A 27,906-nucleotide genomic window follows, 5' to 3' on the forward strand; every position below is an offset into this window, starting at 1 on the left:
GAGGGATACAAGGCTAATATTCAGAGTTTAAGGAAGATAAACCCAGAGACGAAGGATTATGGGACTTGGTTGGAGAAGGAGAGTGGCTTCAGGTAGTTGACTGGGAAAGCAAATTGTGTGTGAACGATGTGAATTCTGAATGCTTTGAGACCAATTCGAGCAGATGGTGATAGTGGATGATAACCCCATCCATACGCAGGCTCGAAAACTGTTCATAGTCCATGCAAACTGGTAAGCCATTAGTCTGCCAAGTGGGCTGACTTTTTTTCAAATCAAACCAGGAGGGCCGCTATCGTGTAGGAGGATAAACTCTAACCAGCAGGCAGCACGGTTGGATCAATTGATCTGGCACAGCACTTGCGTACCTTGTAACAGGTCGTATGGGCCAATTTGCCTCTCACTATCACTCAGTGCCAGAGCCCTTAACGCATCAGACGACAGTCAATAGAGCTCCCACCACGATAGACCATGTATGCATTTTAAGGTAGAAGGAGATATGCCTGGAAGGGAAATGTATATGAATCAACGGTCATTCAGTAACGCAATATAGGGGCGTCAATCAGTGATAATGATCATGAAACTACACACTTTTGTAAGTAGGACTCTGACTGCCGGACAGGGCAATCCGCATCCTTCAGAACGACGACTCGTTACAGCTCATGCCTCTCCTCTGCGAATGGATATCCAACAAGTGTCCAAGCTTCCCTAACCTTATCCACATGTTCCCCAGCATTCTCAATCGTAAGATCCGCGAAGTCCTTAAACTTAGCTTTACCGTCCTTGCGGAGCTTACCACTGGCCAAAGCGCGGTACCAAATAGCGCCGGCGCCTTCCCAAGCATACCCTCCAATCTTAGTTGCGGCAAGATAGAAGGCGCGATTAGGGATGCCAGAGTTGATGTGAACACCGCCCTCGTCGTCGCTGGCGGAGAGTTTCTTGAAATCCTTCCAGTGTGCAGGTTGAGGATCCTTCCCCACTCGAGGATCATCATAAGCCGTTCCAGGGTTTGCCATATCCCGGAGAGCCCTGCCATTCACACCTTCAGCCCAGATCCCCTCCCCAACAAGCCAGTCGGCTTGGTCAACAGTCTTGGGGGTGCCTTCACCCCATTGTTTGATCATAACACCAAAAGCGTCTGCCAATGATTCATTGAGAGCACCGCTCTGGAAGGCGTAAGGGAGTGGACTTGTATGCTCCACAACGCCATGGCTAAACTCATGGCCGATAACGTCAAGTTCGTCTGTGAATCCATCGAAGATCACGCCGTCTCCATCCCCGAAGACAAGCTCATAGCCGTCCCAGTAGGCGTTATAGAGGTCTCCAGCATGGACGAACCCATCAAGTTCAAAGCCGTTATCGTCAACTGAGTTTCGTTGGAAGAAATTGAAGTAGAAGTCATAAGATTTCCCAAGGCCATTATAACACTCGTTTGCGTTGTTGGTGGGGTCCTCCGCCTCGGAGAGAAGTTTACCTCCCTCTTGGATTAAAATCTTCTTGCGCGGAGGACGAGGCTTACGGGAATTCTGCGCGTCATAGACCGTACGGTGTAATTTCACGTACACGTGCTGCTGCTGTTCGATGTTTAGTGCTGAGTGCGAGTGTGTGGCGCGCTGCCTCGCGCTGCTGTTCTGTCGCCGGGTTCCGAGCTATTGACTCAAGGATATAGGGTGGAATAATACCTTGGGAGATTCGCTGCTGCTGAGCAGCTGCGATGCTCTGCACATGCCGTCCACGGGTATCCCGAAGTTGTGTAGTTTTGTCAATAGTGGATTGGCACCGATTGATAATGTGTTCTGGGGCCAAACCCTTTTCGACAATGCCTTCTAGGACATATTGTGGTACAAAAGCACATAAATGAGCCATGTTTACGTTCTGACAAGAGTATTAGTCGATACCTTAGCTTGCTTTGAAGCGATGAGGAATAGAGAAGCTGGACGGTAAGGTTTGAGTAACCAATCCTCTCTCAGCATGATTTTACAGCAGCCGTCCAAAGGCCATCGCTCCAGAAGGTCGTCTCCTTATGTAGGATGATTTTTATGTGGACTTCACTGTAACATGTCCACCCGACCTACCTACTTCTGCGTCATTGTTGAGTCATTGTATGTAAAATGACCAGCATAAGTGTTGTTAGAATGTATAGCCATCTTCTGGCTAGACAGTTCTAGATTCCATCTAGAGCGTCCCACATTCCTTGGCCAGCAATGCAACATCCGTAGCAGCTAAGTCACCGCTTCTCTCAGAATTCTGGATCTATGGACTGGAGAATATTCGCTGTTACGTAGCTGTTGATATGGCGTTTCTGGCAGCGATGGCGAGCAGGTCGTCCTGTCGTTCTGAAATGGGCTAGCTTGGATTTCTGGCTTCTGAAACTAAATTATGTTTTGCCTGCTTTTTCCCTAAGTGTATGAATATCCTCTGGACAGTTCAATGGGTATTGTACGCTCTACGCCGGCGTATGTGGAACGGGCTAGAATGCGTTCGTACAGGGATGCTACCTACTAGTACTTAGGCTGTCCATGGAAATACAAGTGCAGGTCGAACATACTAGCCATACTTTGTAAGTGCTCCAGGTCGAATGGTTCCCGTATAGGACATTGCTGGGACTAGCTTACCTCCTATTCGCAAAAACAATTTGGCGCTGGCAATGTAGCCCCGTGATCAATCTTGAGATATACTGTAACAGGAGGATTATGGTTTAGATGAACTAGACCTAACAACAATGATGTAACATACCACCAATTAAAGCATTGTCTGGGTGTCCGATCATGCCGCATGCGGCCATGTTAATCTACTGAATGAGCCGTATGTGCTTCCCCACAACGACCACGGACAGTAGAACAGAAACTAGGTTAGGGATGACAGTGGCACCATATAACGGCCCGTAACGGCGATTCGGTAGTTCACTATTAGTCTGTGAGTAGTCCGCAAATAAGATGGCATACGATGCGCACTTTGACAATAGAAATACCTCTAGGCTCCTTATGAATCCTCAAACAGCAGCCACAAGACCCTAGGTATTCAGTTGCGGTGGGCACCTAAAACTACGAATCTCTTAACATTCAGCCTCTTCCCGTCACCTTGATTTAAAATTAGCGCCCGAAGTGGGCGACCGCCGTCAATCCAGATCTGGTACGCCACATGACGCACGTCGATCATCCGACTGCAACCCGGTACCCAGGTTCATCTGTTGTTCAGTCATCCGTGGTTTCTCCTCGCTGCGAAGTCATCCTCCACATTCAGCTGACAACTCGTTGCGTGGATTTCTCAGCATTGGGCTGGAATGTATAGTGAGCCTCTGGGGGCATCACCATGACGGGAACATCTTTGTCGCAGGTGACGAGTTGGTGCGTTGTTCCGTATAAATTCAGGGTCCAATTCAATGCAACAGTCTTTGATCTAAAGTTGACTGAATATTAGCTTATCAAACTGGAATACGTCGAGAAACACTGGTGCGGAACGGCAGTTGGCCCACCTAAACCATTCATTATGCCCTAGCAACAAACTACTATTGACCCTACCAGGGTCGATTTCTACAAGGAACTAACAGCAACTGTCGGCGCCGAGGCACTACAGACCCTTGACCCCTTGACCGTTGATGCTTCTCAGCTTGAAAATTTGAAGCCAGCACCCGGCACTTCTACCACAGTGCCCGCGAAATACACATGTTCGACGCAAAAACCCATACCGACACCTTTCCAAGAGAGTGCCCACACAGCGGCACTTCAGGTTGGGCTTGGGAAGATCATTCCACGCTGGAAGACTGGCCCCGATAAATCCGTCAATTTTGCGGCCTTTGCAAACGGGTACCCGAAGCCAGAGTTGGCACTTCTCGCTGCTCAAGCGTTAAAGCAAGCAGCTGACGAATGGAACACACTTGAACTAGGCGTGCAACTCAAATGGGTAGCTAAAATCGAAGATGCTGCATTTGTCCTTTCCTTCGCGGGCGATCAAGATGGAGTCCTCGCCGAGGCATTTTTCCTGAATGAGGCGGACCTGAACGTGCTTAACGTATACAATGCAGCATTCCAACCAGGAACTGTGCAGTACCTGAAAAATATTTTTTTGCACGAGCTTGGCCACGTCTTGGGCCTCCGTCATGAGTTTGCACCGGAACTGGAGGATACAGGTGACAACTACACCGTGCAAATTGGTCCACGCAACCCGCTCTCGGTGATGGGGTATGAGTTCCCGCCTCAGATACAACCTTCTGACGTGGAGAATGTGAAAGCATTCTATAAATTTCCCGGAACATCTCTTGGATGGAAAGAAGCACACACCGAAACTCCTCCTAAGTCATTGTTATTAATCAAGGACTGTGATGCAAACAACTGAGAAGGGAGAATTTGCTTAGCCATTACCAAGAGCTTACAGTGTACCAAAAGTTATCACTAGTGTTTATGTAACTGAGAAGGGTTAAGAATCATTGTAGCGGCTCTGAGTTCAAATAATTTGAGTATCTTTCCCAACGTCTATCGAGCTGAAGTTGAAGTCATACCAAGCATTGTAGTAAGACTTAACAATTAACCACTTGCAGTTGTATATACTAGCAGAAGTCCCGAATTTATAGAAGAATGCATTTCTTCCGCTTCACCCCATGACATGATACCTATGTAATTGAGTGGATTGCAGAATGACTCCATCAGCCTGTTGTAACTGTTGCATCTCACGATCCCAGAGAGCCTGGTAGTCTCGTAGTTAGCGCAACAAGACCGATAGAGGACCACTCATAGTGTTACTAACCCAATCAAACAGCTCCAAGGCGGAATCACCAATCAACATGTCATGGATAAGATTGGGAGACGTGTTTTCTGTAAGCTCTGTAGAACTTCCTTGCCCTTCTTCGTCACCAGGTAGGGGCGGCAGGATGTCCATGATACTCGCCCCTAACAGGCCTAACATCGTACCGATTATCTCAGCAGCCTTCATTGTCTCTAAAGATGGTCGTGGCGAAAGTTTCCAGGACATGTGGGAAGACTTCAATAGCTCAATTAGCTCACTCCGGACATGATCGTTCGAAGAACTGCCATCCCTCGACTGGTTTATCACCTCCAGGCATATGACCATAGTAGCTGTGAGGCATGTGGATATTGAGCGAGACAACCCAAACCATGCCCGATGACGACTGTGCGACTCGGCCAGCACTCTCTGCAAAAGCTCGGATTGAAGCGCGAGGATCTGCCGCGCTGCGTCCACACATATCGACCTGAACTTCCCGTGTGGTTCTGAGCCAGCCGTTGTCAGATATTGGCGATGTAGGATGCAACGTGCATGTTGGTAAGTTATCTCAGAGCAGTATCGTTCGATGATTCTTCCATCATTGGGCTCCCGCGCCTCTCGAGGTCGCAGCTGAAATATGCTGGGCAACGAGCTCTTGATTCTTTCCAACCGCAGACTAAGTTCTTGGGTCGTTTCAGGGACCACGGCACATCCAGAGACCATGTCTTTGACCTCATCCACAACGAATAACATCTGCTCCATGGCAGATATGTACATGATGTTGCTGACGTCCTGATTGGCGGGACGTGAAGGCGGAAGGACCGTTGTGTCAGGCCCAAAATCGCTATCTAGGAGATTTCTGGGGAGAGTGACATCGCCCAGCTTTCGTGGGATAACCCGGGGAAGGCCCGTCTGCCACGCGACTATGGAGTCAATGGAGAGCAGTAGAAGCCATGCTCTCCGACGCATCTCCGCTTCGAAGCAACATATTTGGGGATGGTATAGTCGAGGCTCTCGATGATACCCCATCATGATTGCTAGTCGTGAAACGACACCCAGCAGCATGGAGACCCCTGTCTTGAGGTTGTTGCTGCAGAGATACTCGATGCCCAAGTACATAATGGCAGCTTCGACCTTGTATCGTCCAGGACTGACGAAGTTGGCTTTTGCCAGGGCAATTGCGCAGTTTTTTCGGTATACATGAAACATGCCCGGTAATTCTGGATTGGTGTCTTCGAGATTTGTAGTATGTTCGATGTAGATCGCACATGACAATATTGAATAAAAAAGTGCGAGCCATGCAAGGCACACTCCTGAAGGATCTTTCCAGAAGTCGAGGTACTATTAAAGGCTTGATGTTAGACTATCTTTGAGATACAGGGATTTTGGAAATGTTACCTCGCTCTTGAATGTCGGAACGTGAATAATTACTAGTAGAGATTGTTAGGCGTTGGAACCACTTAAATGAAGGCATGTAGATTCATACTAAGTGATGGCTCTTGGGATTCTAGACAGCGGCGAACAAGCATATCCGCAATCTCCCGAGGTGGTAGTGCTGTGAGAAGCTCTGCCACGTCCATTTGGTGCGAAATGCCCAGGAGTAGGGCCGGACCGTCAGGGCATGATTCGATCTCATCAGCTCCCTGGCCATAATTGACGTTGCAATCCCCTCTATTGAGCTGCTTGGTCTGCGGATCATGTTAGATCATACCCTGACCATGGACCTACTGCCCAAGAGCGGAAAATAGCTTCACTCACTGCATTATTCATCATCGCCTGCCAGTGTGTCGGATTGACGAATCTAGGCCCACTCCTCTCGGACAGCAGGCATCCGGATACAGAATCCGGCCCTGCGGATGCTGCTGACTGGAGTTCTGCTTGAAATCTGTCATCAGTAGCATCAGTAGCATCAGCATCACGTGTTTCACTGCCATTCAAGTCGACATGTTCTGGTGTTGAAGAATAATTCCGTATGGCTCTTTTCTCTAAACGAAGTAACTTTTGTTCAAGGTACTGCAATCGATGATATACCTCGTGGGATTCTTGTCCAGCAGATACTAGACGCTGCGAACCTTCGGTGATGTATTGACAAGCTGTGTCCTGGCCTCGTTTGAGACAGTTGGCGCAAGGGCGTCTGCGATTGCACTTGAGCCTGCAATACTGTTGGTATCCATATCCTATGCGCGGAGAAAGGGAAACAGGCAACCAAAACGGGCCGAATACGGGGGGGCCTACTTCTTTTCTCTGCACCACGTACACGACAGCAAAACTCGGGGTTTCTGTTCCCGCCGCTTCCGATCGGTTCTTGAAGATGGTATACTCCGAGGGGGCCCCATTGATGCGACAAAATACTGTATCGTGTGCAGCAGCGAAGTGTGTGTGAAGTAGACTCGAGATTCTCGGCTTCCTTGTAAGTAGGTAACCGGATTACTCGGATTTCTCGGTCTGTTCCCCTTTCGGACCCACTATTAATATGGCTGTTAAACGGCTCAGACGGCTCTTTCATCCTAACTACATTCATGGCTTGCCGACGCTTAGCCATGTAATTCTTCATTTTTCCGAAGAAAAGGACAAGTTGAGGTGGAACCAGGTGAGAATTATGCAACATAATCGTGAGGCCTTCGTCCTATCCCGTACATATCGCAGGATATAAATTCTTGCCCATGTCCCACCGTTGTTGTTCTCGCAATGGTCAAACAAACTTATACTGTCCATGATTCTCTCTCAGTTTTACTAGAAAATTACGCACAATGGCAGAAGATGAACCGAGATTCCGTGTGGTCATTGTGGGCGGTTCAATCGCCGGACTCACCCTTGCACACTGTCTATTGAGAAACAACATTGACTTTGTCGTGTTGGAGTCCCATGCCGATATTGCGCCCCAGGTTGGTGCTTCTATCGGTATTCTCCCAAACGGCGCGCGGATTCTGGACCAGCTTGGCCTTTACGATGAGGTCCTGAATGAAATCGAGCCGCTTCGCACTTCCTTCGTCTGGGCGGATTCTGCCAAGTGCATAACAAAGTCAAATGCGCCCGCCCTCGTTCACAAGAGGTAAGTAACTAGTGTAGTGCTATTGAACCAGAAAGTCTGATTTAACACGCAACAGACACGGTTATCCCACCTCATTCTTGGACCGCCAGATTCTGCTCCGGATCTTGTACGAGGGTCTCGTCGACCACAAAGACCGTGTTCTGGTGAATAGCAAAGTCACCAGGGTGGAGCATCTTCCAGAAAAAGTCGCGGTTTATTGTGAAGATCAGTCTGTTTATGAAGGTGATGTGGTCGTTGGAGCCGACGGTGTACGGAGTACAGTAAGACAAGAGATGTGGGACTACATGGAGTCTCGGGGTATGAAACAGGAGGCCTACGAGGAACGGAACTGTAGGTTTAAGACCTTTCAATGCACGCCCCAACTCTGCTAATCTGCTTCTGCTGCTCAAAGTGATGACGTCCGAGTACAATTGCGTGTTCGGGATATCCACGGCCACCCCGGGGCTAACTCCGGGACATATTCATCGAACCTTCGCAGAGCACTATTCGATCCTAACAATTGTTGGTAAGGAGGGACGCGTCTTCTGGTTTTTCTTCACAAAGATGGACCGAGTGTACTCCGCATCTCAGATCCCCAGGTTCAGCCAGAATGAAATCGACGACCATATCGCCCCTTATCTGCACAAGCCCATCACATCAGAGGTGCCTCTCTCCGAGATTGTCAAGAGATCGATTGTGAGAACATTTGTATCGTTGGAGGAGGCATTCTACAAGCATTGGTGTGTGGACCGATATGTTTGTATCGGTGACTCGGCTCATAAGGTGCGTCTGCCAATCACTATACATAACGAGATGGAATTTCTCTAACGTACTGTATTAAGATGACACCCAACATGGGCCAGGGCGGTAACACTGCTATCGAGAGTGCTGCATCTCTTGCTAACAGCCTCGCTGTGTTAGCCCGTGCCTCTGATCATGCAAAGATTGGAGTCCAAGATATCCACCAGTGCTTGCAAGCATGGCAGAAGCCCCGCCAAGAGCGCGCGAACAAGATTTGGGTGTCAGCTCATGAATTAACTCGGCTGGAGGCTTTGGCAGGTCCGAAGCACAAGCTAATCGGGCTGTATCTCCTTCCATATCTCAGCCAATACCTAGTCGATAGAACGTCCGCTACAATTGTCGGAGCAGCCAAACTTGATTGTGCACCTCTACCGCGAAGGTCATTGGAGTGCTCAATGCCGTATTTGAACGGCGACATCCATGCTTTGAGCAAGATGGACAACCAATGGAAGCGTGTTCTTTCCACTGCTCCCTTACTCGGCTGCTACGCTGCTGCCACGATGACAATGGGAACATTGATTACTCGTGTACGGCCCTTAATGGTGCCCCTGTTTTCTGAAGGTGTATGGTCCGCAAGCAATGGGGAGGTCGTTAGTCTGACCAGACCCATCTATCATGTTCCGTTTCTGGACAAACTCTTCCGGCCTCTGATTACATGCTTCCTGCCCTCTATCAGCGGGTCTGATGCCCAATCCCGCACCCAAATGCTATCTTTCATGACCGACATTGGCCCCATATATGGGATCTGGATGTTGGAAAGCTACCGCCAGGCCCATTCCTGGACAGAGCTTCTGCTGTGAGTCTACCCCTGCGCTCCATACATTCCATGGGAGGGACTAACGACCGAGAACAGTCCGATTGGTGCCGGTATCGCCTTTCAGCTGAAAGGAATCGGGAAACTGGCGCCCATCTACTACGCCTTGGAGCACATCCGCACACCTCTTGCCAAACTTCTACCTGGAGCGAAGCATCTGGTGGGGTCTGAGACTTCAACTTCCCTCCTGGCAGCCATGTTGGCGGGATACTACCTGCCGACATTTGCAAATTTCGTAGCTCCGACCATTGAATCGCGTTGCTTCTACAATGCAGTGTGGCAATTGTTCCCGGCTGTCGTACCTCTGTTGCAGGCTCCTCTGCGTCTCCTGGCTAAGCGCTTTCTTGAAACCGAACAAAAGGAATTACAACGGGACACGCGGAAGAAGGATATGCGCTATGTCCGGTACGCATATAGAGCGTTTGCTCTGATCTCTGGTCTCACGTTTATACATGCGCGGTTCACCGTACCGGCTGGCGCGTCGTTTGCCGGAGCCTTCTTGCCTGGTTGGAGAGACCATCTGGAGCCAGTCAAATCGTTCGCTGGGGGGATCGCGCGGTTCCTCCAGTATGACGAGGTGATCTCGATGGCCAGTGGATTCATTTGGCTTGGGCTGAAGTTTGGAGAGCTGAAGAAGGCGGGGGCTTCTTTCTCGTGGGGGAAAGCTATTGGTGGTCTGGTTGGAACGACCTGCACTTTTGGTCCCGGGGCTGCGTTTGCGCTTGGTTGGGGATGGAGAGAAGAGATGCTGGAGAAGCTGGCAGATGAGGATAGTAAGGGTCAGATGAATATGGGTTGAACATTACAGGGTTGGTGTTGAGCAAGCCGCCATCAAGCAATAATGGAAACACAAAATGAAGCTTGTCTTGACTGCGGTATTGGTTAGGATTGATTATCGTCCTTGACTAGGTGGTTTTTAAAGGATCAGCGGATACTTCATTAGCAGGCAGGCGACATCGAATACAGTCCATAGGACACCAACTAATATAACAATCACTATTCTCTAAGCTTTCCTAGGAACAAATGCCCTGGGGATATTCGTTCCAGCAGGTATAGGCGCAAGAAGAATTGAGGCTTGCTGTCTGAACATCCCCGGGTCGCAGACCCAGAATATCTTCTAGATACTGACGCCCCAAGGCGACGTGACCAACCCAATCAACTGACTTTTCCCGCGGACTGCAGGAACAGATGTGGAAGAATCTAAAACGTGTAGCTGGCTATGTACAGTAGAGGCAACTTGCCTTACTTAATAGCCCGCCATGGATAACCACATAATCACCATTCTCCTTGAGCCTGCCACCATTCAAAAGCATCACCTACAACTTCCGCGAAGTTATGTTCGGTCCATCTCACTTGTGGTCTTACACCTGAGAGTTTCCACTGGCCATCGATCTTTTTGTAAGAATGGTGAACCACACCATGCCCATGCCCTTTGGCTTTCACCTCTTTTGTTTCAAGATCTGTGTATCGCACATGTGCGGCACGGATCTGGTACTTTCCATTTATCTCTGTATCCGAGAGCTTCTCATAACAACTTGACCCTAGTAAGTGCTGGGTGTAGATGTTTGCGTCACCAAGAAAGTGTTTACTTCCTGCCACTTGCACGAACTCTTCAGCAGACATTTTTGACCACTTTTTGCCAATAACTTCTGTGTAGTCAATCTAGGAAAGCTCGGAGATTAGGCGCTGTTTAATATGAAACGAAGCTAAACCCAACAACTAGGCCTGAACAGCTTACAGATAATTCAGGAGCTAAAATAGCATGAAGTCGGGTCCAGTCCTAGTCAAGTCAGCCTCCAAGTTTACTGAATCTAGGAATATGAGTGCATACTTTGGTGTCATAGCTCTCTGCCCACTCAAACGATAACTTGTTGACTTCGAGATATTCTAGAAAATGTTAGGTCCCTATTCAGGTGCGTGTCCAATAGAATGGGGTATACCTTCGAAACTTAACCCTGTAGGAGACATTTTGGGATCTTTCGGGTTGAAGGCATAGAGTGACATTTTGTTTGTATGGGTTTATAGCTCATTATATAGGTATCCCAACGACAAAATCATTTACCCAAATGCTCACTGCACACAACCCGAGTGGTCCACGTTACAGTCCGGTGCAGATCCGAGTGGCCCACATTACAGTCCGGTGCGGATTGGGTATCTATACCTTTGTACAGGTCATAGGTTTGCAGATCCCCATCCGGGGGAGCTTTTGCATAAAAATCATAAAAATGCATAAAAGATCAGAAAAATACCCAAGAACCATAAGATTATGAAAAATACGCACTTTTATGATTTTTCATGATATTCTATGCGGAAAAGAAACACATGTGCGGTGGCCTGCAGACCTATTATATAGTCCGGGTTGTACCTACCTAGTAGGGTGGTCAACCCTTACCGCAACCCGCAGCAGGCCACTCAACCCGCACCGCTGCGGCAGTCTCATCGACCATTATCGACTCTACGAACAATGCAGTATCGCATTGAATAACTAGCCCTGCATGGGTTTTGCAAGCTTGACTTCCTGACGTCCATCGAGAGTCGAAGTCGGACCAACAAGATGGAATATGGCGCTAACTGCAGCCAACGGCCCCAGGCTTACCGGCTGATTTCGCCCGCTCCTTACATGTCTGGAAGTTGTCCAACTCGCTTAACATGCTTTGTATATTCGACATGTTCTTCATTGAGACCCTTATTCAGGGTATATGCTGGCCAATCAAGCACTGACTGGATGGGCCTCATGAAGCCCTCAAGCAAGTACATGATCCACTTACTTCGAATCTCCATTCCCAGAACGGCAGTTTTCAACTAGACTCTGGCATCCATTCCGGCCATTGCGCAGTAAACCTCCCTAACATAAGCTTCAGTACGATCTGTCCCTGCCACACCTGTGCCCATCCTATTTATGGCGTATGAAATAGTCAGGCGGCGAGTTAAATCGACGATCCCGATTGATCGCCCTGCCATTGGTGGCCAACTCCGGCCAGTAAAACGAGAAATTTGCATCCAAGTCCAGCAAGCCTTCTGTAGACGTTTGTTCATCAATATATCCGCCTCAAAGGTCAATGATGTTTGTGCCATCGTGGTTCACATATAGAGATGCGCCCACCGCCTTTCCGTCGGCCAACGTCCATTCCAGCAGCTGGAGAACGGGTTCGAGGCTGGGATCACAGTATCCGGAGACCTTGGTCATTTTCGCGGCAGAATGTATTTTTCAGGAGGATCACCAAAAGCCTTCAAGCGGGGCGTAAGCGGCTCTTAAGAATCAGCAATGATATCATGGACCCTACGGAGTATAAAAGGGCCTTAAAAGGTAAAAAAGAAGGGCCCTTGGTAAGCTTACTGTAGGTGCCTAAAGAGGGCCAGTAGAAAAGCTCGTTCGGCTTACCCAGCGGCCCCGTTAAGCCCAATTCGGAAGCGATCTAGGTACGTACTCCGGAGCAGTCCGAACTCTACCCGACCATTTGTGCTCCCACCTGCCGGACGGTAGATCGAGGATCGAGATGGATCGATGATACCGATCTGTGCCCCACTACTGTGAGATAGGAAGTATATTTGACTTTGGATTGTATGTTAATCTCATTCCGACACCTGGTAGCAAAGCCTCATATTAAGCACTGTACATTGCATAGATACATCTAAAAGACGCTGGCGCAGGTGTAGCTTTCCGCCTGGTCCGGGTCGCCGTGGCCGTTGTATTTCGACACAAGCGGGTAAGGACAGAGATTCCGTGACATGGTCGTGCCATCGTCTCTCATGCTTTGGGCCAAAATCGTCCGAGGGGCCTGACCATCCTCCACCCAAGCCACGAGCGCACCCAAGGGGTCGACAGGAACGGGTCCAACTCCACCTCCGCAATGTTCAACTCCGGGGGCAAGGAACAGACGGTAGAAATCGTCGACTGTCGAGGAACCTCCCATCACCTCTTCCACTCGTTCCCGGTAGTGAATTGTCCCATTGGGAAAGATCAGTTCGTCCGCCAGTCCGTGCCAGGTAAGCAGTTTTCCTCCTCTATCTCTGAAGGCAGAGAGATCGGGATCGTCTGTTCCGATAATTAACTCGTACATCGCAATGGACTTGTAGAATATCGCCTCATATTCCGCATATGACATTTTTGAAGTGTCGTATTGGGGGTTTCGTTTAATGAAATACCGGATCCACGTGTCTGAAATCTCAAATGGAACACCAACGCTGGTTCCATCCACCACGGCCGTGGAATCGAGACCGGAATAAGGAGTTCCATAGTTAAGTCCGTACCAAAGGAATTTACCGTCGGTGGTGCGAGGCCCCTGATGGATTTTCTGCACAACTCGAGCCATCTTTTGCGTGATAGTGCTTTGGACACCGTCGCACGTAACGACCGTACCAACAAGACTGTAAGGGTCAAACGTGCATGCATCTGGGTCGCTGATAATCCCGTCCATGACACCATCGAGCTCATCACAAGCAGCAATGCTGGCGTTCCCAAACACCTCAAAAATACAGAGTGTTGGGAAGGTCTCTTCCTGATTCATCACAAACTGACCCCATTGCTCTGCAGGAATGAACCGGGGCCAGTTGATCGCCGGAGCGTTGGCCAAAATGCCGTCAAAGTCCTCGGGGTATCTCTGCGCCTCGATGTATCCCTGTCTTCCGCCAGTGGAGCAGCCATTCCAATATGAATACCGCGGCGCCTTCCCGTAGAAGGACCGAGTCACTGCCTTACCAACAACGGCCATGTCGTGTAGCGAGCGCGAAGCAAAGTTCAGTAGGAGTGTCGAGTCGACCTGGCCCTGGTCATTCAAGGCCCAGCTTGCCGGGGAGCGTGTATTCTCGACATGTCCCCCATCCGTTTGGGCTGCAGCATAGCCGAGGGCCACGGCAGGCTCTAAGTAAGTTCGATTTTGCCCGGTGGCATATCCTCCACCCCCAGTCGCCTGAAACCGGCCATTCCAGCCGGTTTGCGGTAGCCACACTTGAATGAGAACGTTGTCTTCTTCGCTGTGGTGAGTCAACGTGACGTTGACTTCACAGATTGTCACGTTGGACACAAGAAGCTTCCTTGACGCAGTCGAGAGAACTTGCGCTCCTGGCACATCAGGAGTCGGAAGTGAGGCACACGTCGGGTTGAAGATTTCGGCATATGTTGCCCCAAAAGGCATCACTTGAAGCGCAATGGCAATCCATCGCCACTGGGAGGAAGAAAACATAGCGAAAGGCCTTCCAGGTTCTCGGTGAGCGTTGGTTTAGAACCAACTGAATCCGAAGGAAGTTGGCCGTACTTATGTCGTCTCTGTGGATGTGTTCACCCGACTAGGAGACGAATGGCCGTTCCTTTTCTGTGAACTAAACAGTTCCAATTGAGGTCAACTGCAGTAGCCATCGCTTACGATTCGTGAGAGCTCCACCGGTAGTGGGACACGGCAATTTTTTACGAACTTGGAGAGAGATTAATATTGCAGATGTTGATCTCAGATCGGGACCGATGGAGTAGGCACCCCACGAGGAAGAAGCGAGGTTCCACCTGAGCTATGATGGCCAGCTTGTGTACGGAGAAGTTATCCGATAGTCCAGGACGATACTTATCCATATGCACACCCGAGGGTCAATCCAATCCGAGTGTACTCCGTAGTATCTAGTAGGTGATAGGGTCTGCATGGCCAGGCTACTATCACATAATTTGACCAGGGAGCAGTGTTTCGAGCGTCCGCAAACCTCGACCGATTGTCGTGCGCAAGTGGGACTGAACTTTTGGATCGGAAGTTGTGCGAACTCATGGGGACTCCACAGATCGTCCATTCTAAAGCCCGATATATCCGTATGTCTTGCCCTAGCCTTACCAAGCAGACCAGACGACCTTTAGAGACTCCAAAAGAATCAAGACTACCGTCAGTATCCTAAAATACTGCGTGGGATATCGCTGCCAACGTCCATTTTAGCTCAAGTTTGACGAGAAGAAAAAGTACCTAGTAGTGGTGTCTGCCCACCCTAACGGCTCATGCCAAGAGCAGAGCGGGAAATGGCCGAAGCAGGTTATGTATCTTTCTGGGGCGCTCGCTGAGAAGCCCGAGTTTCGAGTCTGGCTTTCGCTGCGTTTGTTTACTAGCCCTTCTAGACCCTGTATCACCCCCGCAAACCTTGACAGCCTCTCTCGGGAGAACTTCGGCAATTTGGACGCAGCCGCCCTAGAGAGAATAGCCACACAGCGCAATCTGGAGGCATAGGGTGCTTGTTGTAGAAGATATAATGAGCCCGTCCTGAAAAAGAAGGAGAACACAGGCTACGGCAGGATTAGAAAAGGCATCCTCACTGGTTGATATATCTGCATTGCAGACATCGAAGCCATTAGTCACCTCAATATTCTGCATTGGAACTATCAACGTCACATTTTGACAGGAACACCAAAGACACCGGCAACTGGCCGCTCCAATAGAATCCAGTAGTTACTTCACCGAGTATCCCTGCAAAAGTGGGCAGCTCTATATTCTAAGCAATCATGACTCAAGGATAACAACGGCCTTGTCACTGATAATGTGGCCATGTCTGTCTCCTCCCTGAAGAAACGGCTGACTGAGCTCTTGAATCAGACCGAGTCCAGTCGCGTTCTCTTGCACTGAATGAGCTTTCATCAGCCCATGCACACAGACCTTAATGCGACGCTGCGGTCCGTCCTCAGGAACATTTACAGTTACCCCAAGCCTATCCTCTGCTCGCATAATTTGCTGATCATACAAATGACCTGGCTTGAATTGCACGAGTTGATAGCGCGTTCCGATGTGGGGGTAGCAGTTCGCACGTAGGGTGAGGGCATGACGGAATAACGTCCGCATTCGATGCTTAAACTGGGGGTCCACGTCCACTCGGTGGAGTAAAGGTGCCATCATGTTGAGGAACTCGAATTGTATCTGTTCAGCGTAGCCAGACACAAACGCTTCCTTAAATTCTGAGTTCTTTGTTAAGGCAAGATGCACTGCCGCGCGGTGGTATTTTTCAAGTGCCTCACATGAAACTGCAAGCCGAATTGATTTAAGTAAGTAACGGTAAGCCAAGTCATTGCTTCAGATGCCGAGTGGCTAAATTTAGGCCTTCACATACCGCTTTGTTCCAGAATGCTTTGGTACTGCCTCAGCATTAGGCCGTCGAAATGGAGGTCTCTCCATATCCCCTGGCCGCAAAAGATGCGTTCCTGAATATAGCCAAAAGTAAGGGCGCGAAAAGCCGAAAGAGGCTCTGTGGAGAGAAGCTCTTTACTCGTTATAGTTTGCTGGATGAGTTGAATTAGACCCTCGCTCATTGTCTCATCTCTCACATAATCCCTTCGTATCTTCCGAAGCGAATCCGCTGTGTAGAAGACGTAGTTGCTCAGTGCATCCATTTCCTTGTTCACAAAACCCGTCGACATGGCAAACGCATCGTCGTAGGATGGAGGCGAACGGACAATCTCAACAAGCTCAAGGGCTTTCGAAAGGCGGCCACGAAGTCTGTCTACCTCATCCTTCTGATCAAGTAATCTATCCGCTGAGAACCTCGTTATGGTGGGATCGTTGCTTGAAGTGACATTGGCGAGTTTCGCCCTGAGACGGTCGTTCTGTCGACGAAGAGTCTCAAGTTCGTTTTGCAGCGAGACCGTCTCACGGCTCCTGCAAAGTAGCGCCTGTTGCAGCTGGTGGTTGAGATTTATCATCCTCCCTCTGCATCTAAGACATCCATCCTCTGGGGCGAGCGGGCTTCCCCCAACTTCATCTGTGCCGTGTAGCTGGGGATCCTCACGGGATTCCCGAGAGGCTACATGAGCACCATCCGTCGAGGAGTCAGAAGCCAAGCTACTTGTTTCGTCCGGCAGGTCCTCCAATTCGGTCAACGGCGAGTCATCGGGATCGCAGGACAGGTTGCGAGGCGGGATGATGATGCCAATCTGGCGAGGAGTGATAGCGTCAGTACCAATGCTATATATTATCCAAAGACACTGATAAGTGCTTGATGGGGTGACAGCATACTGTTTCTTCCTTCTTTCCCTCGTCCCGCGTAGTATCTGACTTGCGACGCTTTTTCCTTAACTTCCATTCATCTCTTTGCGGGATATCTCGCTCGCCATGTATCAAGCGGGCTGGAGCTTTGCTCTTGCGCTTGGCACCAGAAATGATGTGTTCGTTACTTAACCCCAAAGAGATCCTTTGCGATGGGGTGTGATCTTGCACGTAGTAGAATCGGCTGCCGCTAACACCCTCGAAATCATGGACACCATGGGTCTCTTGATGGCTGCCCATTTTGCTCATAAATGAATCGAAGGTCGCAAAACGGTGCTTTCTTCGGTAAAGCTGTAGATTCTTGTGTTACAGAAAAGACTATGTCGTCAATAGGGAGAAGTATATGATGAAGACGACGGGGAGCGGAGATAACGAAAGTCAGCGAAGCGCCCAGGTGCGTAAAGTACGAATTTTGTGACCAGCCTGCCTCTTTAAGTCAAGCCTTCGATAAGACCCTGGCTAGTCTCGACAGCAGCACACCAATGATAGCTAGACAAACAAAAAAATTTTCTGTCAGGGGGCTGTTGCTGCCAGTGAGTTGCAGCCTTGTAGTCTGCCTTGTGCCGCGCCATAAATATCGAATCCTGGCGATGATTTCGTGAGAAATTTCTTCGCCAGAAGTCCTTATTGATTCACAGAATCAGCTTCTGTTAGCAATGGCCCAACGGACGAATCCACCGAGACGCGTACGCCAGAAATTTGCTGCTACGGCTTCCTCGACCAGCACTTCCACGAGCCGAGCATCGGACGAAGATTATTTCCAGCTGCGACACAGAACACGATCTGGGCAGAGTCAGCTACCTACCAAAAAACTTCTACTATGCCTGGATTATGGGACGAGCTTGACTTCTATGTCATATGCCATCCTCGATCCCGACGACGTTCCCACGGACTTCGATCCAAGTGCGATCAAATGCATCGTAAACTGGCCGGGGGCCTCCCAATTTTCCCATTCGGATATCCCATTCGTACCCAGCGAAAGCTGGTATGGAGACGGGAGATTCCTGTGGGGATATGAAGTGCAAAATACGCTAAGAAAGGTCTCAGAGGGTGAGCGTACACAGTGGATGAAGGGCATCGTTCAGCTTCCCAAACTATTGTTGGATAATGATATGGAGGACCTGGACGAGGACCAGCTAGCACTGCCGAGGGAGGCCCTCCGCAATGTGGGCAGGACTGCTACAGAGGCCATTCGAGACTATCTTATGAAAGCCTTTAAGCATGCCCATCGCCAATTGGTTGGAAAGAAAGGCTTCAATGACAGCTGGCAGGTCGAACTAGCGCTGTGCGTGCCATCGAAGTGGTCAACGTATGCACACCTCACAATGCAGGAGATCATACTTGAGGTAGTGGACAGCACGGAAATGAGAGGCAGAGAGTTCTCACTATTCATCATTGACGAGCCGGAGGCTGCAGTGACTCTTGCACTGACGGACGAGCATACTCGAAGAATCATCAAAGTACGTCTGGCCGCCGAGACTGCGTCTATGTTGGCAACGCTAATAATCAGCAGGAAGTGTCCACCTTCATTGTGTGTGATGCCGGAGGTGGTACTGTCGTAAGAATATCCCGCTCTTATGTTTCACCATCCGCTGTAGATGAGCAGAAGTTTACGTCTCCCTAGGACGCGATCACCTACAGGGTACGACAGCAGGATCCCTTCAGATTCGATGAAATAGCCACCCCAGCAGGTAACACCTCTACTACTTTCACAGCGGGGATGGATTAACACTAGGAACAGGGAAAGACTGCGGCTCGTGCTATATTAACCAGGCTTTTATCAACGACACTCGACAAAGGCTGGCACACATCACTGAGTTGGGTAGGAATCGTACCTATGGCAAGGAATCCGTTCTGCATGATGACCTATTTCGACCGTTCGAGAATGATTTGAAACGCAACTACAATCCGGTTGACTGGGAGGAGGAAACCGGTCGTGATCTGCGCGTGTTCGGCCTAGAAGAGGACTCGACGAGGAATTTTGGGGATGGCATAATGTTCATCACAAAGTAAGAAACCCACAATCTCACGAGATATGCGGCATCTGACGCTATTATAGGGACCAAATGAATAACTACTTCAGGCGAAGCCTTGAAGGAACCAAGGCCTTGATACGCGAACAGTTGAAACAACTTGATGGCCAAGTGGTCAAAGTAAAGCTATCTACTGCTATTCTATTTAGATTATCTTAGTTTTTGCTAATTAACACAGGCCATTCTCCTTCTTGGTGGATTTTCCAAGTCCCCGGCCCTTAGGCGTTGTCTTAACAATGCTTTCGGTTCAGATCAGCTGAGGCTGATCTATCTAAATCAAGACACGTAATCCTTCCCTGTTAAAATATATCTCGCCCAAAAAGCTAACAGGTTATTTAAGGGACATAACGACTACCGCAGTATCTCGGGGCGGCGTTCTTCGCGCCCTAAACAAGGAGAGCGGTCCACGCCGGAGGCTCAGGTTGAATCTCGGAGTATGTCTCAGTGAACCATACGATGAGAGGTTTAAGGGGCATTCACAAGCCCCCTACGTCAAAAATCCTCTAAATGGAAAGAGGTATGTGGAAGATTGCATGGACTGGGTTATTAGGAAGGTAAGCTTGGAGCTCAGTCGACTTCTATCATCCCGCACCTGTTCCGTCATTAAAAGCCAGGTAGGGCCGGATCCTCAACGAGGGGAAGTCTGCGGAGATATGCCTGCATCGTACATTTCGACCAGACCAGGAGATGACCGCTTGTGAGACCATTTATTTTTCGGACCAGCGGGTCTTCCAACATTACCGCAGAGATCACCCCAAAAATCGTGGTATGTTGAACCCAAAGATGATGCATCAGGGATCTTAATTTATGGCTAATTTGATTGCCAGGTCATCGTAAAGCAGGGGTTGTCGAGGCATCCCTTGAAGTGCTTCGGAGGAACAACATGCTGGAGGAGAAGATTACGGAGGATCTCGATGTTTACCATGAAGTCCACTACAGCATCAAACTGGAAGTGAATGGCCTTAACATCAAGGCAACAATCCACTGCCCTCCAGGAGAAGAAGTCCAAGGCCAAGCACAGATCTGCATTGCCGCTGCCTTTAGTCCGGGGACGAACTGAGTGAAATATGCCGACGAGCATTGACAACCCGATCTTGCTCACTGCCATTGAACGAGTGTGAACCTGTATGATATCGAGAGTGTTTATATGTACTAATTTATCCATTTACTCCCCTCGTTTGATGGTCGCATCATAATATCTAGACTGAGCCCGAAAAATGAGAGTTTATGCCAGAGCAATAAGAGATAGATTAGGTGTCTGCTTTCCATGCTACCGTATATTGCGTGGTTTCATTATCGTCTTCGTCGCTGGAGGCTTCGCCAGACGATAAAAGCAGTATGGGAAAGGACGACGGCCCTTGGAGGACAGTGCCGGTAGACTCGTGTCTCTGCAGCGTTGATATCCAGGAGTGGAAACTTTCGCAGTCTCTTTCTGTCCTCCAGTGCCTAGCATGGTCTACTGGACGATCGATATGGACCGAATACTCTGCCGAATCGTGGCTAGGGCACAGTGGAATGGTGCTGTAATAACTGCCCTTATGTAACATTTGTTGTACCAAATGTGCTGCATCAGAAACCTCATACGAACCATCAACGATGTAAAAGCATCGGCGTGGAATCTCAGGGTCTTGTCTTTCAAGGTCTTATATCAAGACAATGTGGGTCTAACCAATCCCACAGGCCTTTTGTATGCGACTGCTCCGGCGAGTCACACCGCCGTTCCGTAGTATACGGAGGAGTACTCCCGTCAGAAGAGTCCGTCCACGTTAGCACTGCACGATATACGGAAAATCTGGGAGCGGAATAGAGGGTCCACAGCGCGAAATAAACTGAATAAAAAAAAGCGTGAAAGACATACAACAGCCGGGATTCGCTAGTGTTTACCTACCTAACTACTAATCGCCGCAGAACCAATGTCTATATCCGTTCAACGCCAAGGCTGATACACTGCAGAGGTGGGAGGAGAACGCCCCAATCGCGGAGCAGGAACGGAAGAAAAGGTTGGGTGTTGAGATGGTGTGTCCCACAGGAATCTCGACGGTCCACATCTATATACTCCGTACTTGAATGCAACTACATGCCATCAGCAACCATAGCATTCACCAACAAAACATTCCGATCGCCATTTGTCTCGCTCCATTCGTTATCGTAGTTAAGCCCATACGGCCAAAAATGCCCCCCACCGCAGTTGATCACTGCATCCGACCCGTCCCACGACCGGAGCAGCGGAAGAGCAGTCGGCCAGTTGCCGCTCGCGCAAAGCTGGTCAAAGGCAGCTGTCTGCCCAACACCGAGGGTGTGCGCGATCTCGTGGAGCGCCGTGCGCTCGTTCATGTAGCTGCGATCGCTGCCGAATCGAATGTCGCCGTTGTAGTTGGCTTCGGCGGTGGGGACGCCGGGGGAGTAGTAGACGTGGAGGGTTTTGCTAGCGTCTCCGAGGCGGGCGTGGCGGGCGACAGCTGCTGTCATTGCGGCCTCGATCAGGCTATAGGCGCTGGCTTCGTCTGCGGTTGGGTTCGGGGACTTTTCCAGTGACCAGGTCAGGGCCGCTGAGGCGCACGAGACGGTGGCTGCCAGGGCAGTGAGTAATGAGACGCGCATCATGAGAGGACGACCTCGTGAAGGGTATTTAGGTTAGGTGACTTGAGGGGGCAAGAGTATGCGTCTTACGTTTCTTTATGTCTTGCACGCCTCAAGCAGATGAGCGGGGTTTTTGTCTGGGATGTGTCCAGGAGATAGGCCGATGTCACAGACTGATCTGGTGAAACGGACACACTCAACTCCACCAGTCTGAGGCGATATCTCTCAAACGCCAAGATTTCTTGCTCATGGTGTAGTCCCTGTTGGTGCTTGCCAAGTGATGATCTTTCCCTGCATGTTTCATTTCGGGACCTGTCTGCGGCATATTCCGTCCACTCCCTAAGGGGCAATAGACTCCTATCCAACGTATCAACCTTGAAACTAATTGAAAGATCATTTGTTCGCATGCTAGTGGGTAAGACAGAGCTCACAATGCCTTGAGACAATGGGATGGCCAAAATGACCATGGTTTGCTATTTATACAGAAGATTTTCAGTCATATTCCTGGCCCTCTAGCACATCTGTGAACAGACGAGGTGTTTCCACTGAAACCTGTCTCTCTCTATCTCTTCGTACGGTCGTCAGTAAGCAGATCTCAATAAATCCATGGCAAGATCCTCCATCTAACTGTCCGCTTGTACGTCTTCCAGTCTTCGCCATACTTCTTCGCGCACATGGCATCATCCCGGCGTTCGCGGTGGATGAGCAAGATTCCAAAGTACAGCACATAGAAGTAAGTGAAGATCATCCCCCACCCAGCTGCAGGTCCTTGGACCGCCACTCGTCCGTCTAGCATAGTGCGAGATTGCGATCCGGTGAAATCGCCCGAGGCCAATGCGGTTCCTGCTGGGAGAATCATGTATCCTGCAACCCCCGTGGGAAGGCTAAAGGGCAAAGCCTGCAACCAGTCACCAAAGTAGTTGATATGCCGGGAGAGACCCCACCAGCCAGCTGTGAGGAGACGGGTTCCGCGCTTGGTTTTGATGGAAGATAAATCACGCACGGCTGGGTGATCTGGCTGGGTTCGGAACAGGTGTTTCTGATTATTCGCCGCTTTGAATATGTAAATACCGAGCAAGAATACCGCGGCGACAGCGAGAGTTCTTAGCCAGCCGAGATGCACGGGAAAAGCCGCGAGATAACGAGCTTGCGTAGAGTAGAGAAAGGGTACCCAGACCAGGTCGCCGAATGAAAGCATAAAGCCCATGCCGTCTGTCGTGATATCCATCATCGTCAATATGGATGACTCGTTATACTGACTGCTTAGGACGTAGTATGCCTGCACTGCAGTCGTGAAGACAATACTGTCGGAAATGGATCCGTAGTTGCGGTACTGCTGGGCTATGAATGCCAAGTCAAGTAGGATCCACCCAGTCAGACCAGGGCAAACTTCACACCAGGTCTTGATGTCGACTTCCCCAAACAGAGGCAGAGTAACCCGGGGGTTGAGCTCACGGCCGATGTAAAAATCATAGATGAGGTTGCCCGTCGTGCCACCGGCAGCTAGCTCTCGAAGATCGCGGTTGGGATACTTGGTGTCGACGGTGAAACTGTTGAGGTAGAGAAAAACAGATAGGATGTATGAAATGAGGATGTTTGCCGTCAGAAGCTGCACGTAGTTGTCGGTGATAAAAGTCCAGACGGGGAACTCGGCCCCCTGGAGGAACGTGCCTGCTGCGCAGATTGAGAGAGTAACCACACTCGCCGAGAACGCTGTGGTGATCATTAGCCTGCGTTGATCCTGGAGGTTCGGAAGGTGTCGATACCATTGAATCGATACAGCAGGGGGCGGTCATGATGCACCAACTTGGTTCCATGGACTTCTTTTGCAGGGAGAATCTTCCAGAGGAATAGACCGAAAACATAATAGGCGACAGTGATAAGCGTCGCTTCCCAGGAGAGGAAATTTGACAAACTGACATTCAGTAGACCAGCGTCAGCTTTCAGCTTCTCCCAGGTAAAGTCGCGAGGTTGAAGAAGAGTTGGCACTGGGCAGCCAGAAACGTCGTTGCAAGTGAATGCGAACGCGTAGAGCAGCACGGGCAGGCCAAAGGTGATGGCCGCGGCCCCCAGACTATGGAGCGTAAGCAGGAATCAAGGAAGCAGGAGCAAGGTGCTTACGGTCCACCGAACTCGTATTCGACCATTCGTTGTATTATGGGAGATCTGGGAACCTTCTGGGGGGATGCGTGGTTTAAGGGGCTGGCCGATTGCTTTAACTACTGTAGAGACAAGAAGGAGAATACCGCCTTCCCTAAAAGGAAGGTAGTATTCTCCGACCACCGCTTGACCTCGAAGACCTCTTTCATCTCATGTATTTATCATCACCCTAAGAAGGCTTCAAGTTCAACCACCGCGTAAGTACGCCAGTGCCGGCGCGACGACATGGAAAGGAAGAAGACTTGCTGCATCTAGGCCCATGCGCTGCTGTGGATAGAACCAGCTTGGCGTCGTCCATACTAAAAACGAAAGAACCCACATATAACCGAATAGCCGACGTAGGTATGGGTGCACGCCAATGCCAATGGTACTCTGAGCCGCATCCTCCAACATGATACCGATTGGCTGTAGAACAAAAAAACGAAGTGCGCCGGCCTCGGACGCGGGAATGCCCATGGCGAGATCGGAGGCATGATGGATGAGGGCCGAGATGAAGAAGGCGACGAATAGGCGTGTGTATCGAGCTAGGATTTTTGTTGAAGATATAAGCGGCATAAGGGCCGTGATGAGCTCTGCGTGGCCCGCGAGACCGCGTCGTAAACATTGATGCCATGATACCCTATGTGTGAGTCGTCAGCGTAGTTACTTGATCGGACAGTAACCGGATCACTCCTACCCCCAGAATTGGCGGATGGTGTATGCCTCAGTAATCGGACCGTAGAGTGGAGGACAGCTCGTGGGCAGGCTCAACCCGGTTCCAACGCACACTAGGGCAACGCTATTCGTCATGACCAAATTGATGAGATAAGTGCAGGTCCAGAACGAAATGGTCCCAATGATACGAAAGACAACATCCTCAACAGAAAGAGAAGATGCCTGCAACAGGGCTTGTTTCTCCGAGGCGACCAAGTTGTAGGCTGGGGGCGGCGCAGACACCATGAGATCGAGGACGAGATAAGCCAAACATGTTGTCAGCAGACGATTGCGAACAAAGTGGTAGGTTCCTTGGCATCGATGCCCGCCTGCAGGGCGTGATACATTCCACTTGGTTCCAACGCGCCGGAGGTTCCAGAGTAAGGCTATGCTTCGGCCAACCTGCCTGTAGTAACGATTCTCTTCGGAGCAGATGTCTCCGGCCTCGACTCTCGAGACCAGAATTAATTCGGTGGCGCTCATGAGCTGGATCCATATCAGGGGTGCCGCAGTTGCACGCCAGTGGGGGTTTCGGCATCCTTGTAGAACGACGTGTTGCAATTCGTATGACCAAAAGGCCAATAATATGCTGCTGGTGAGGCGTAAGACGACAGACTTGCACGGAACGTGTAGAGCAGTGCCGACAAAGCAGGCCAGAAAGACCACCTCCACCACGAAGGCTTGCCGAATACCCTCCTCGCCTGCTAGGGCATACAACATAGGTTTCATCGCAGTCGTCATGGTGAAATTGTTCCCCTCTTGTTGGAGCAAACCGGTGTACCCCTTCGGTACCGTGCTAACAACTACATAGGTAGGTTATGGAGGCAGAATTTAACATTCAATATATACACCCTCTGATTATTCGGATTATAGAATTTCCGCTGAGTCCATGGCAGCTGAAAAAGGCGGGTATCAGATAAACAGGGGTATGGCTTCTGATTTCGCTGCGGTTCGCCGGTTCTTCATGACTTTGGAGTGTGTATCTCGCTAAAGGATCCTAATCCTACGATTCTATTCGTGAATTTCAACGTGAGTTTGCTAAAGGTCTAATCCGAAGCATCTATTCGCTAGTTTTCCAGATCACACTTTCCATAAATAAAACTTTAAAAAGATTACAGAAAGGCTGGTAAGAATAGCCTTTTAAACAGATAACTAGGCAATCTATGGCTTCTTAATTCCTGAAATCTCTGATACTTCTCTAGAGGATATAATATCTGCGCGCTGTAGTCCTACTGCATTGTAGGTAAATAGGTAGGAAGGTGAATATTTTGAAGAGTACATTGATTTAGTTCTGAAATTTATGGTGTTTCGCTATTGTTTTGTTATTAGGGCCGTGTATCGGAAGAAATGGGGAGCTGACGGGGCTTATAATCCTAATGATCAGAGGGTGTATGGTGAGACATGCATGGGCTGCTCAGCTGCGGTCTGCATAGTATGCCCCCGAAAGGAAAGGTGAACCGGCGTTGCCTGCTCCTTCGTTGGTTGTGATTGTCACTAATGCAGCCCATTCGTATTGAGAAATACGCCATTATGATCCAGAACTCAGGTCGGAATTAAGCGACGCGTACCTGATGGAGCTCGTAATCCTTTCTGTAGGAACTTTGCGGTGTTGACCCGGGGACGCCCATGTACCCTGGAGTGAGCGGGTCATAGCATCATGGCCAACGGCTTCTTGTCTAAGTCGTTCCTTTCCTGCGGCACGTCCCGAAGTTGGACTTTAGACTCTGTGTATCTGATATTCGGATCTTCAGAGTGCTTTCCTGTAGGGTTTGGGAACCCCCAATTCAGAGGTGCTTTTTTGGGGTGGGCTGCGGCTTGCGGATCGATATATCTTAAGCCTGTCACCGGGCGAGAACGACAAGATATCTTCCAGCTTCATCGTGCTGATATTGCTTAATCCGTGAGTTAACTTGGAGCTTAGATCGTAAGCTGTAGCCTGCCATAGAACATCCCGAGAGATTGTACTGGTCATGGTCTTTGTCCCGCAAGGTGGGAGATGTGAATTCCTGCTCGGAAGTAAACAAGACGCCGACCAACGATGTACAGCCCTCACGGCGATCGTCATGAATGAGACTGAGATCAGTTGGTGTCATCTTCTTCATGTAACCGAGATAGGAAGATGACACATGCCGCAATAAAGACACCTCGACTATCGCGATGCCTGACGGTATCTTAACATCGCAGGCGCCTATCGGGCGTGACTAGGCAAATCAATTTATTAAATTGTCTGCCTGGAAGAAGTGGCTGAATGGTGACAGGGATATAAACCCCGCCATCACCATCATACTCTGTCTCCGGCAACAATATCCTCTCTAGCAAAACCACACAATGACCGTCATTGAGATCGACGTAGTCTTTGACTTCATCTGCGCCGTAAGCATCACCCTTCCCCTCCACTCCAGAACACGTCCCGCTAATCGAACTCAGTGGTGTTACATCGGCAAACACAGCCTTGACCGTGCCATCGCTCTGTACCGCAAAACCTACCCAGGTGGTCGCAACGACACCATCACTATCAAATGGCGTCCATTCTATCTCAACCCGAACCGACACGGGAAGAGCGTGCCCAAGTCCGTTCTCTTCCACGAACGGCTGAAGGACAAAACCCCCGAGCAGCGGGCCGCGATGGTCAAGCGTCTGGATAAAGTTGCCCAGTCGGTGGGGGTGTGTATTAGCTACGAGGGAATGATTGGGGCGGATACGCGGGATGCGCACCGACTTGTTTATCGGAGTCGGGAGGATCCGTCGATTAGTTCCGAGGTTCATGGGGAGCTGGTCGAGAAGCTTCTCGAGGCGTATCATGCGCGAGGTCTGGATATTTCGCGGCTTGAGGTGTTGAAGGAGGTAGCGGTCGGGGCGGGGATTGAGGATGCGGTTGTGGAGATGTGGCTGACGGAGGATGTCGGCGACATGGTTGATGAAGAGGCGAGGAGGTATCGGGAGGTGGATGGTATTCGGGGGGTTCCGAGGTTTCTTTTCCAAGGCAAGTATGAGTGGGATGGGGATGATCTGTACGAGTTTATGGAGATTATGGGCAAGATCAAGGCAGAGGAGTGAAGTGCTTGACAAATAAACCAC

At 49.9% G+C, this 27,906-nt stretch overlaps 11 protein-coding genes across 11 annotated transcripts; 4 read left to right on the forward strand and 7 right to left on the reverse strand.

Annotated features, from left to right (window-relative positions):
• Positions 1-650: 650 nt before the first annotated feature.
• On the reverse strand, positions 651-1,863 carry ATEG_09109 (uncharacterized protein; the record flags this gene model as incomplete). The annotated part of the gene is made up of 2 exons (XM_001217730.1): positions 651-1,475; positions 1,561-1,863. 2 exons carry the CDS (start codon positions 1,861-1,863, stop codon positions 651-653), a joined length of 1,128 nt encoding a protein of 375 aa, XP_001217731.1.
• A 1,446-nt stretch (positions 1,864-3,309) lies between these two features.
• Positions 3,310-4,332, forward strand: ATEG_09110 (uncharacterized protein; the record flags this gene model as incomplete). The annotated part of the gene is made up of 2 exons (XM_001217731.1): positions 3,310-3,344; positions 3,522-4,332. 2 exons carry the CDS (start codon positions 3,310-3,312, stop codon positions 4,330-4,332), a joined length of 846 nt encoding a protein of 281 aa, XP_001217732.1.
• Positions 4,333-7,466: 3,134 nt separating this feature from the next.
• Positions 7,467-10,161, forward strand: ATEG_09111 (FAD-dependent oxidoreductase; the record flags this gene model as incomplete). The annotated part of the gene is made up of 5 exons (XM_001217732.1): positions 7,467-7,768; positions 7,824-8,098; positions 8,160-8,530; positions 8,590-9,344; positions 9,402-10,161. The coding sequence occupies 5 exons, from the start codon at positions 7,467-7,469 to the stop codon at positions 10,159-10,161; spliced, it is 2,463 nt and encodes an 820-aa protein (XP_001217733.1).
• Positions 10,162-10,375: 214 nt separating this feature from the next.
• ATEG_09112 (uncharacterized protein) lies at positions 10,376-11,330 on the reverse strand (the record flags this gene model as incomplete). Its single annotated transcript, XM_001217733.1, has 5 exons — positions 10,376-10,579; positions 10,683-11,024; positions 11,101-11,142; positions 11,194-11,249; positions 11,303-11,330. The coding sequence occupies 5 exons, from the start codon at positions 11,328-11,330 to the stop codon at positions 10,376-10,378; spliced, it is 672 nt and encodes a 223-aa protein (XP_001217734.1).
• A 1,664-nt stretch (positions 11,331-12,994) lies between these two features.
• ATEG_09113 (putative feruloyl esterase) lies at positions 12,995-14,545 on the reverse strand (the record flags this gene model as incomplete). The annotated part of the gene is made up of 1 exon (XM_001217734.1): positions 12,995-14,545. The coding sequence occupies one exon, from the start codon at positions 14,543-14,545 to the stop codon at positions 12,995-12,997; it is 1,551 nt and encodes a 516-aa protein (XP_001217735.1).
• A 1,284-nt stretch (positions 14,546-15,829) lies between these two features.
• On the reverse strand, positions 15,830-17,602 carry ATEG_09114 (uncharacterized protein; the record flags this gene model as incomplete). Its single annotated transcript, XM_001217735.1, has 3 exons — positions 15,830-16,344; positions 16,431-17,250; positions 17,333-17,602. The coding sequence occupies 3 exons, from the start codon at positions 17,600-17,602 to the stop codon at positions 15,830-15,832; spliced, it is 1,605 nt and encodes a 534-aa protein (XP_001217736.1).
• Positions 17,603-18,213: 611 nt separating this feature from the next.
• ATEG_09115 (uncharacterized protein) lies at positions 18,214-19,375 on the forward strand (the record flags this gene model as incomplete). The annotated part of the gene is made up of 3 exons (XM_001217736.1): positions 18,214-18,822; positions 18,876-18,912; positions 19,104-19,375. 3 exons carry the CDS (start codon positions 18,214-18,216, stop codon positions 19,373-19,375), a joined length of 918 nt encoding a protein of 305 aa, XP_001217737.1.
• A 2,093-nt stretch (positions 19,376-21,468) lies between these two features.
• ATEG_09116 (uncharacterized protein) lies at positions 21,469-21,996 on the reverse strand (the record flags this gene model as incomplete). The annotated part of the gene is made up of 1 exon (XM_001217737.1): positions 21,469-21,996. One exon carries the CDS (start codon positions 21,994-21,996, stop codon positions 21,469-21,471), a length of 528 nt encoding a protein of 175 aa, XP_001217738.1.
• Positions 21,997-22,570: 574 nt separating this feature from the next.
• ATEG_09117 (Delta(14)-sterol reductase) lies at positions 22,571-23,701 on the reverse strand (the record flags this gene model as incomplete). Its single annotated transcript, XM_001217738.1, has 1 exon — positions 22,571-23,701. One exon carries the CDS (start codon positions 23,699-23,701, stop codon positions 22,571-22,573), a length of 1,131 nt encoding a protein of 376 aa, XP_001217739.1.
• Positions 23,702-24,321: 620 nt separating this feature from the next.
• ATEG_09118 (wax synthase family protein) lies at positions 24,322-25,569 on the reverse strand (the record flags this gene model as incomplete). The annotated part of the gene is made up of 2 exons (XM_001217739.1): positions 24,322-24,754; positions 24,812-25,569. 2 exons carry the CDS (start codon positions 25,567-25,569, stop codon positions 24,322-24,324), a joined length of 1,191 nt encoding a protein of 396 aa, XP_001217740.1.
• Positions 25,570-27,156: 1,587 nt separating this feature from the next.
• On the forward strand, positions 27,157-27,885 carry ATEG_09119 (DsbA family oxidoreductase; the record flags this gene model as incomplete). The annotated part of the gene is made up of 2 exons (XM_001217740.1): positions 27,157-27,201; positions 27,256-27,885. 2 exons carry the CDS (start codon positions 27,157-27,159, stop codon positions 27,883-27,885), a joined length of 675 nt encoding a protein of 224 aa, XP_001217741.1.
• Positions 27,886-27,906: the final 21 nt, after the last annotated feature.

Source organism: Aspergillus terreus, genomic scaffold (assembly GCF_000149615.1).
Source record: "Aspergillus terreus NIH2624 scaffold_14 genomic scaffold, whole genome shotgun sequence".
NCBI classification, from domain to species: domain Eukaryota; kingdom Fungi; phylum Ascomycota; class Eurotiomycetes; order Eurotiales; family Aspergillaceae; genus Aspergillus; species Aspergillus terreus.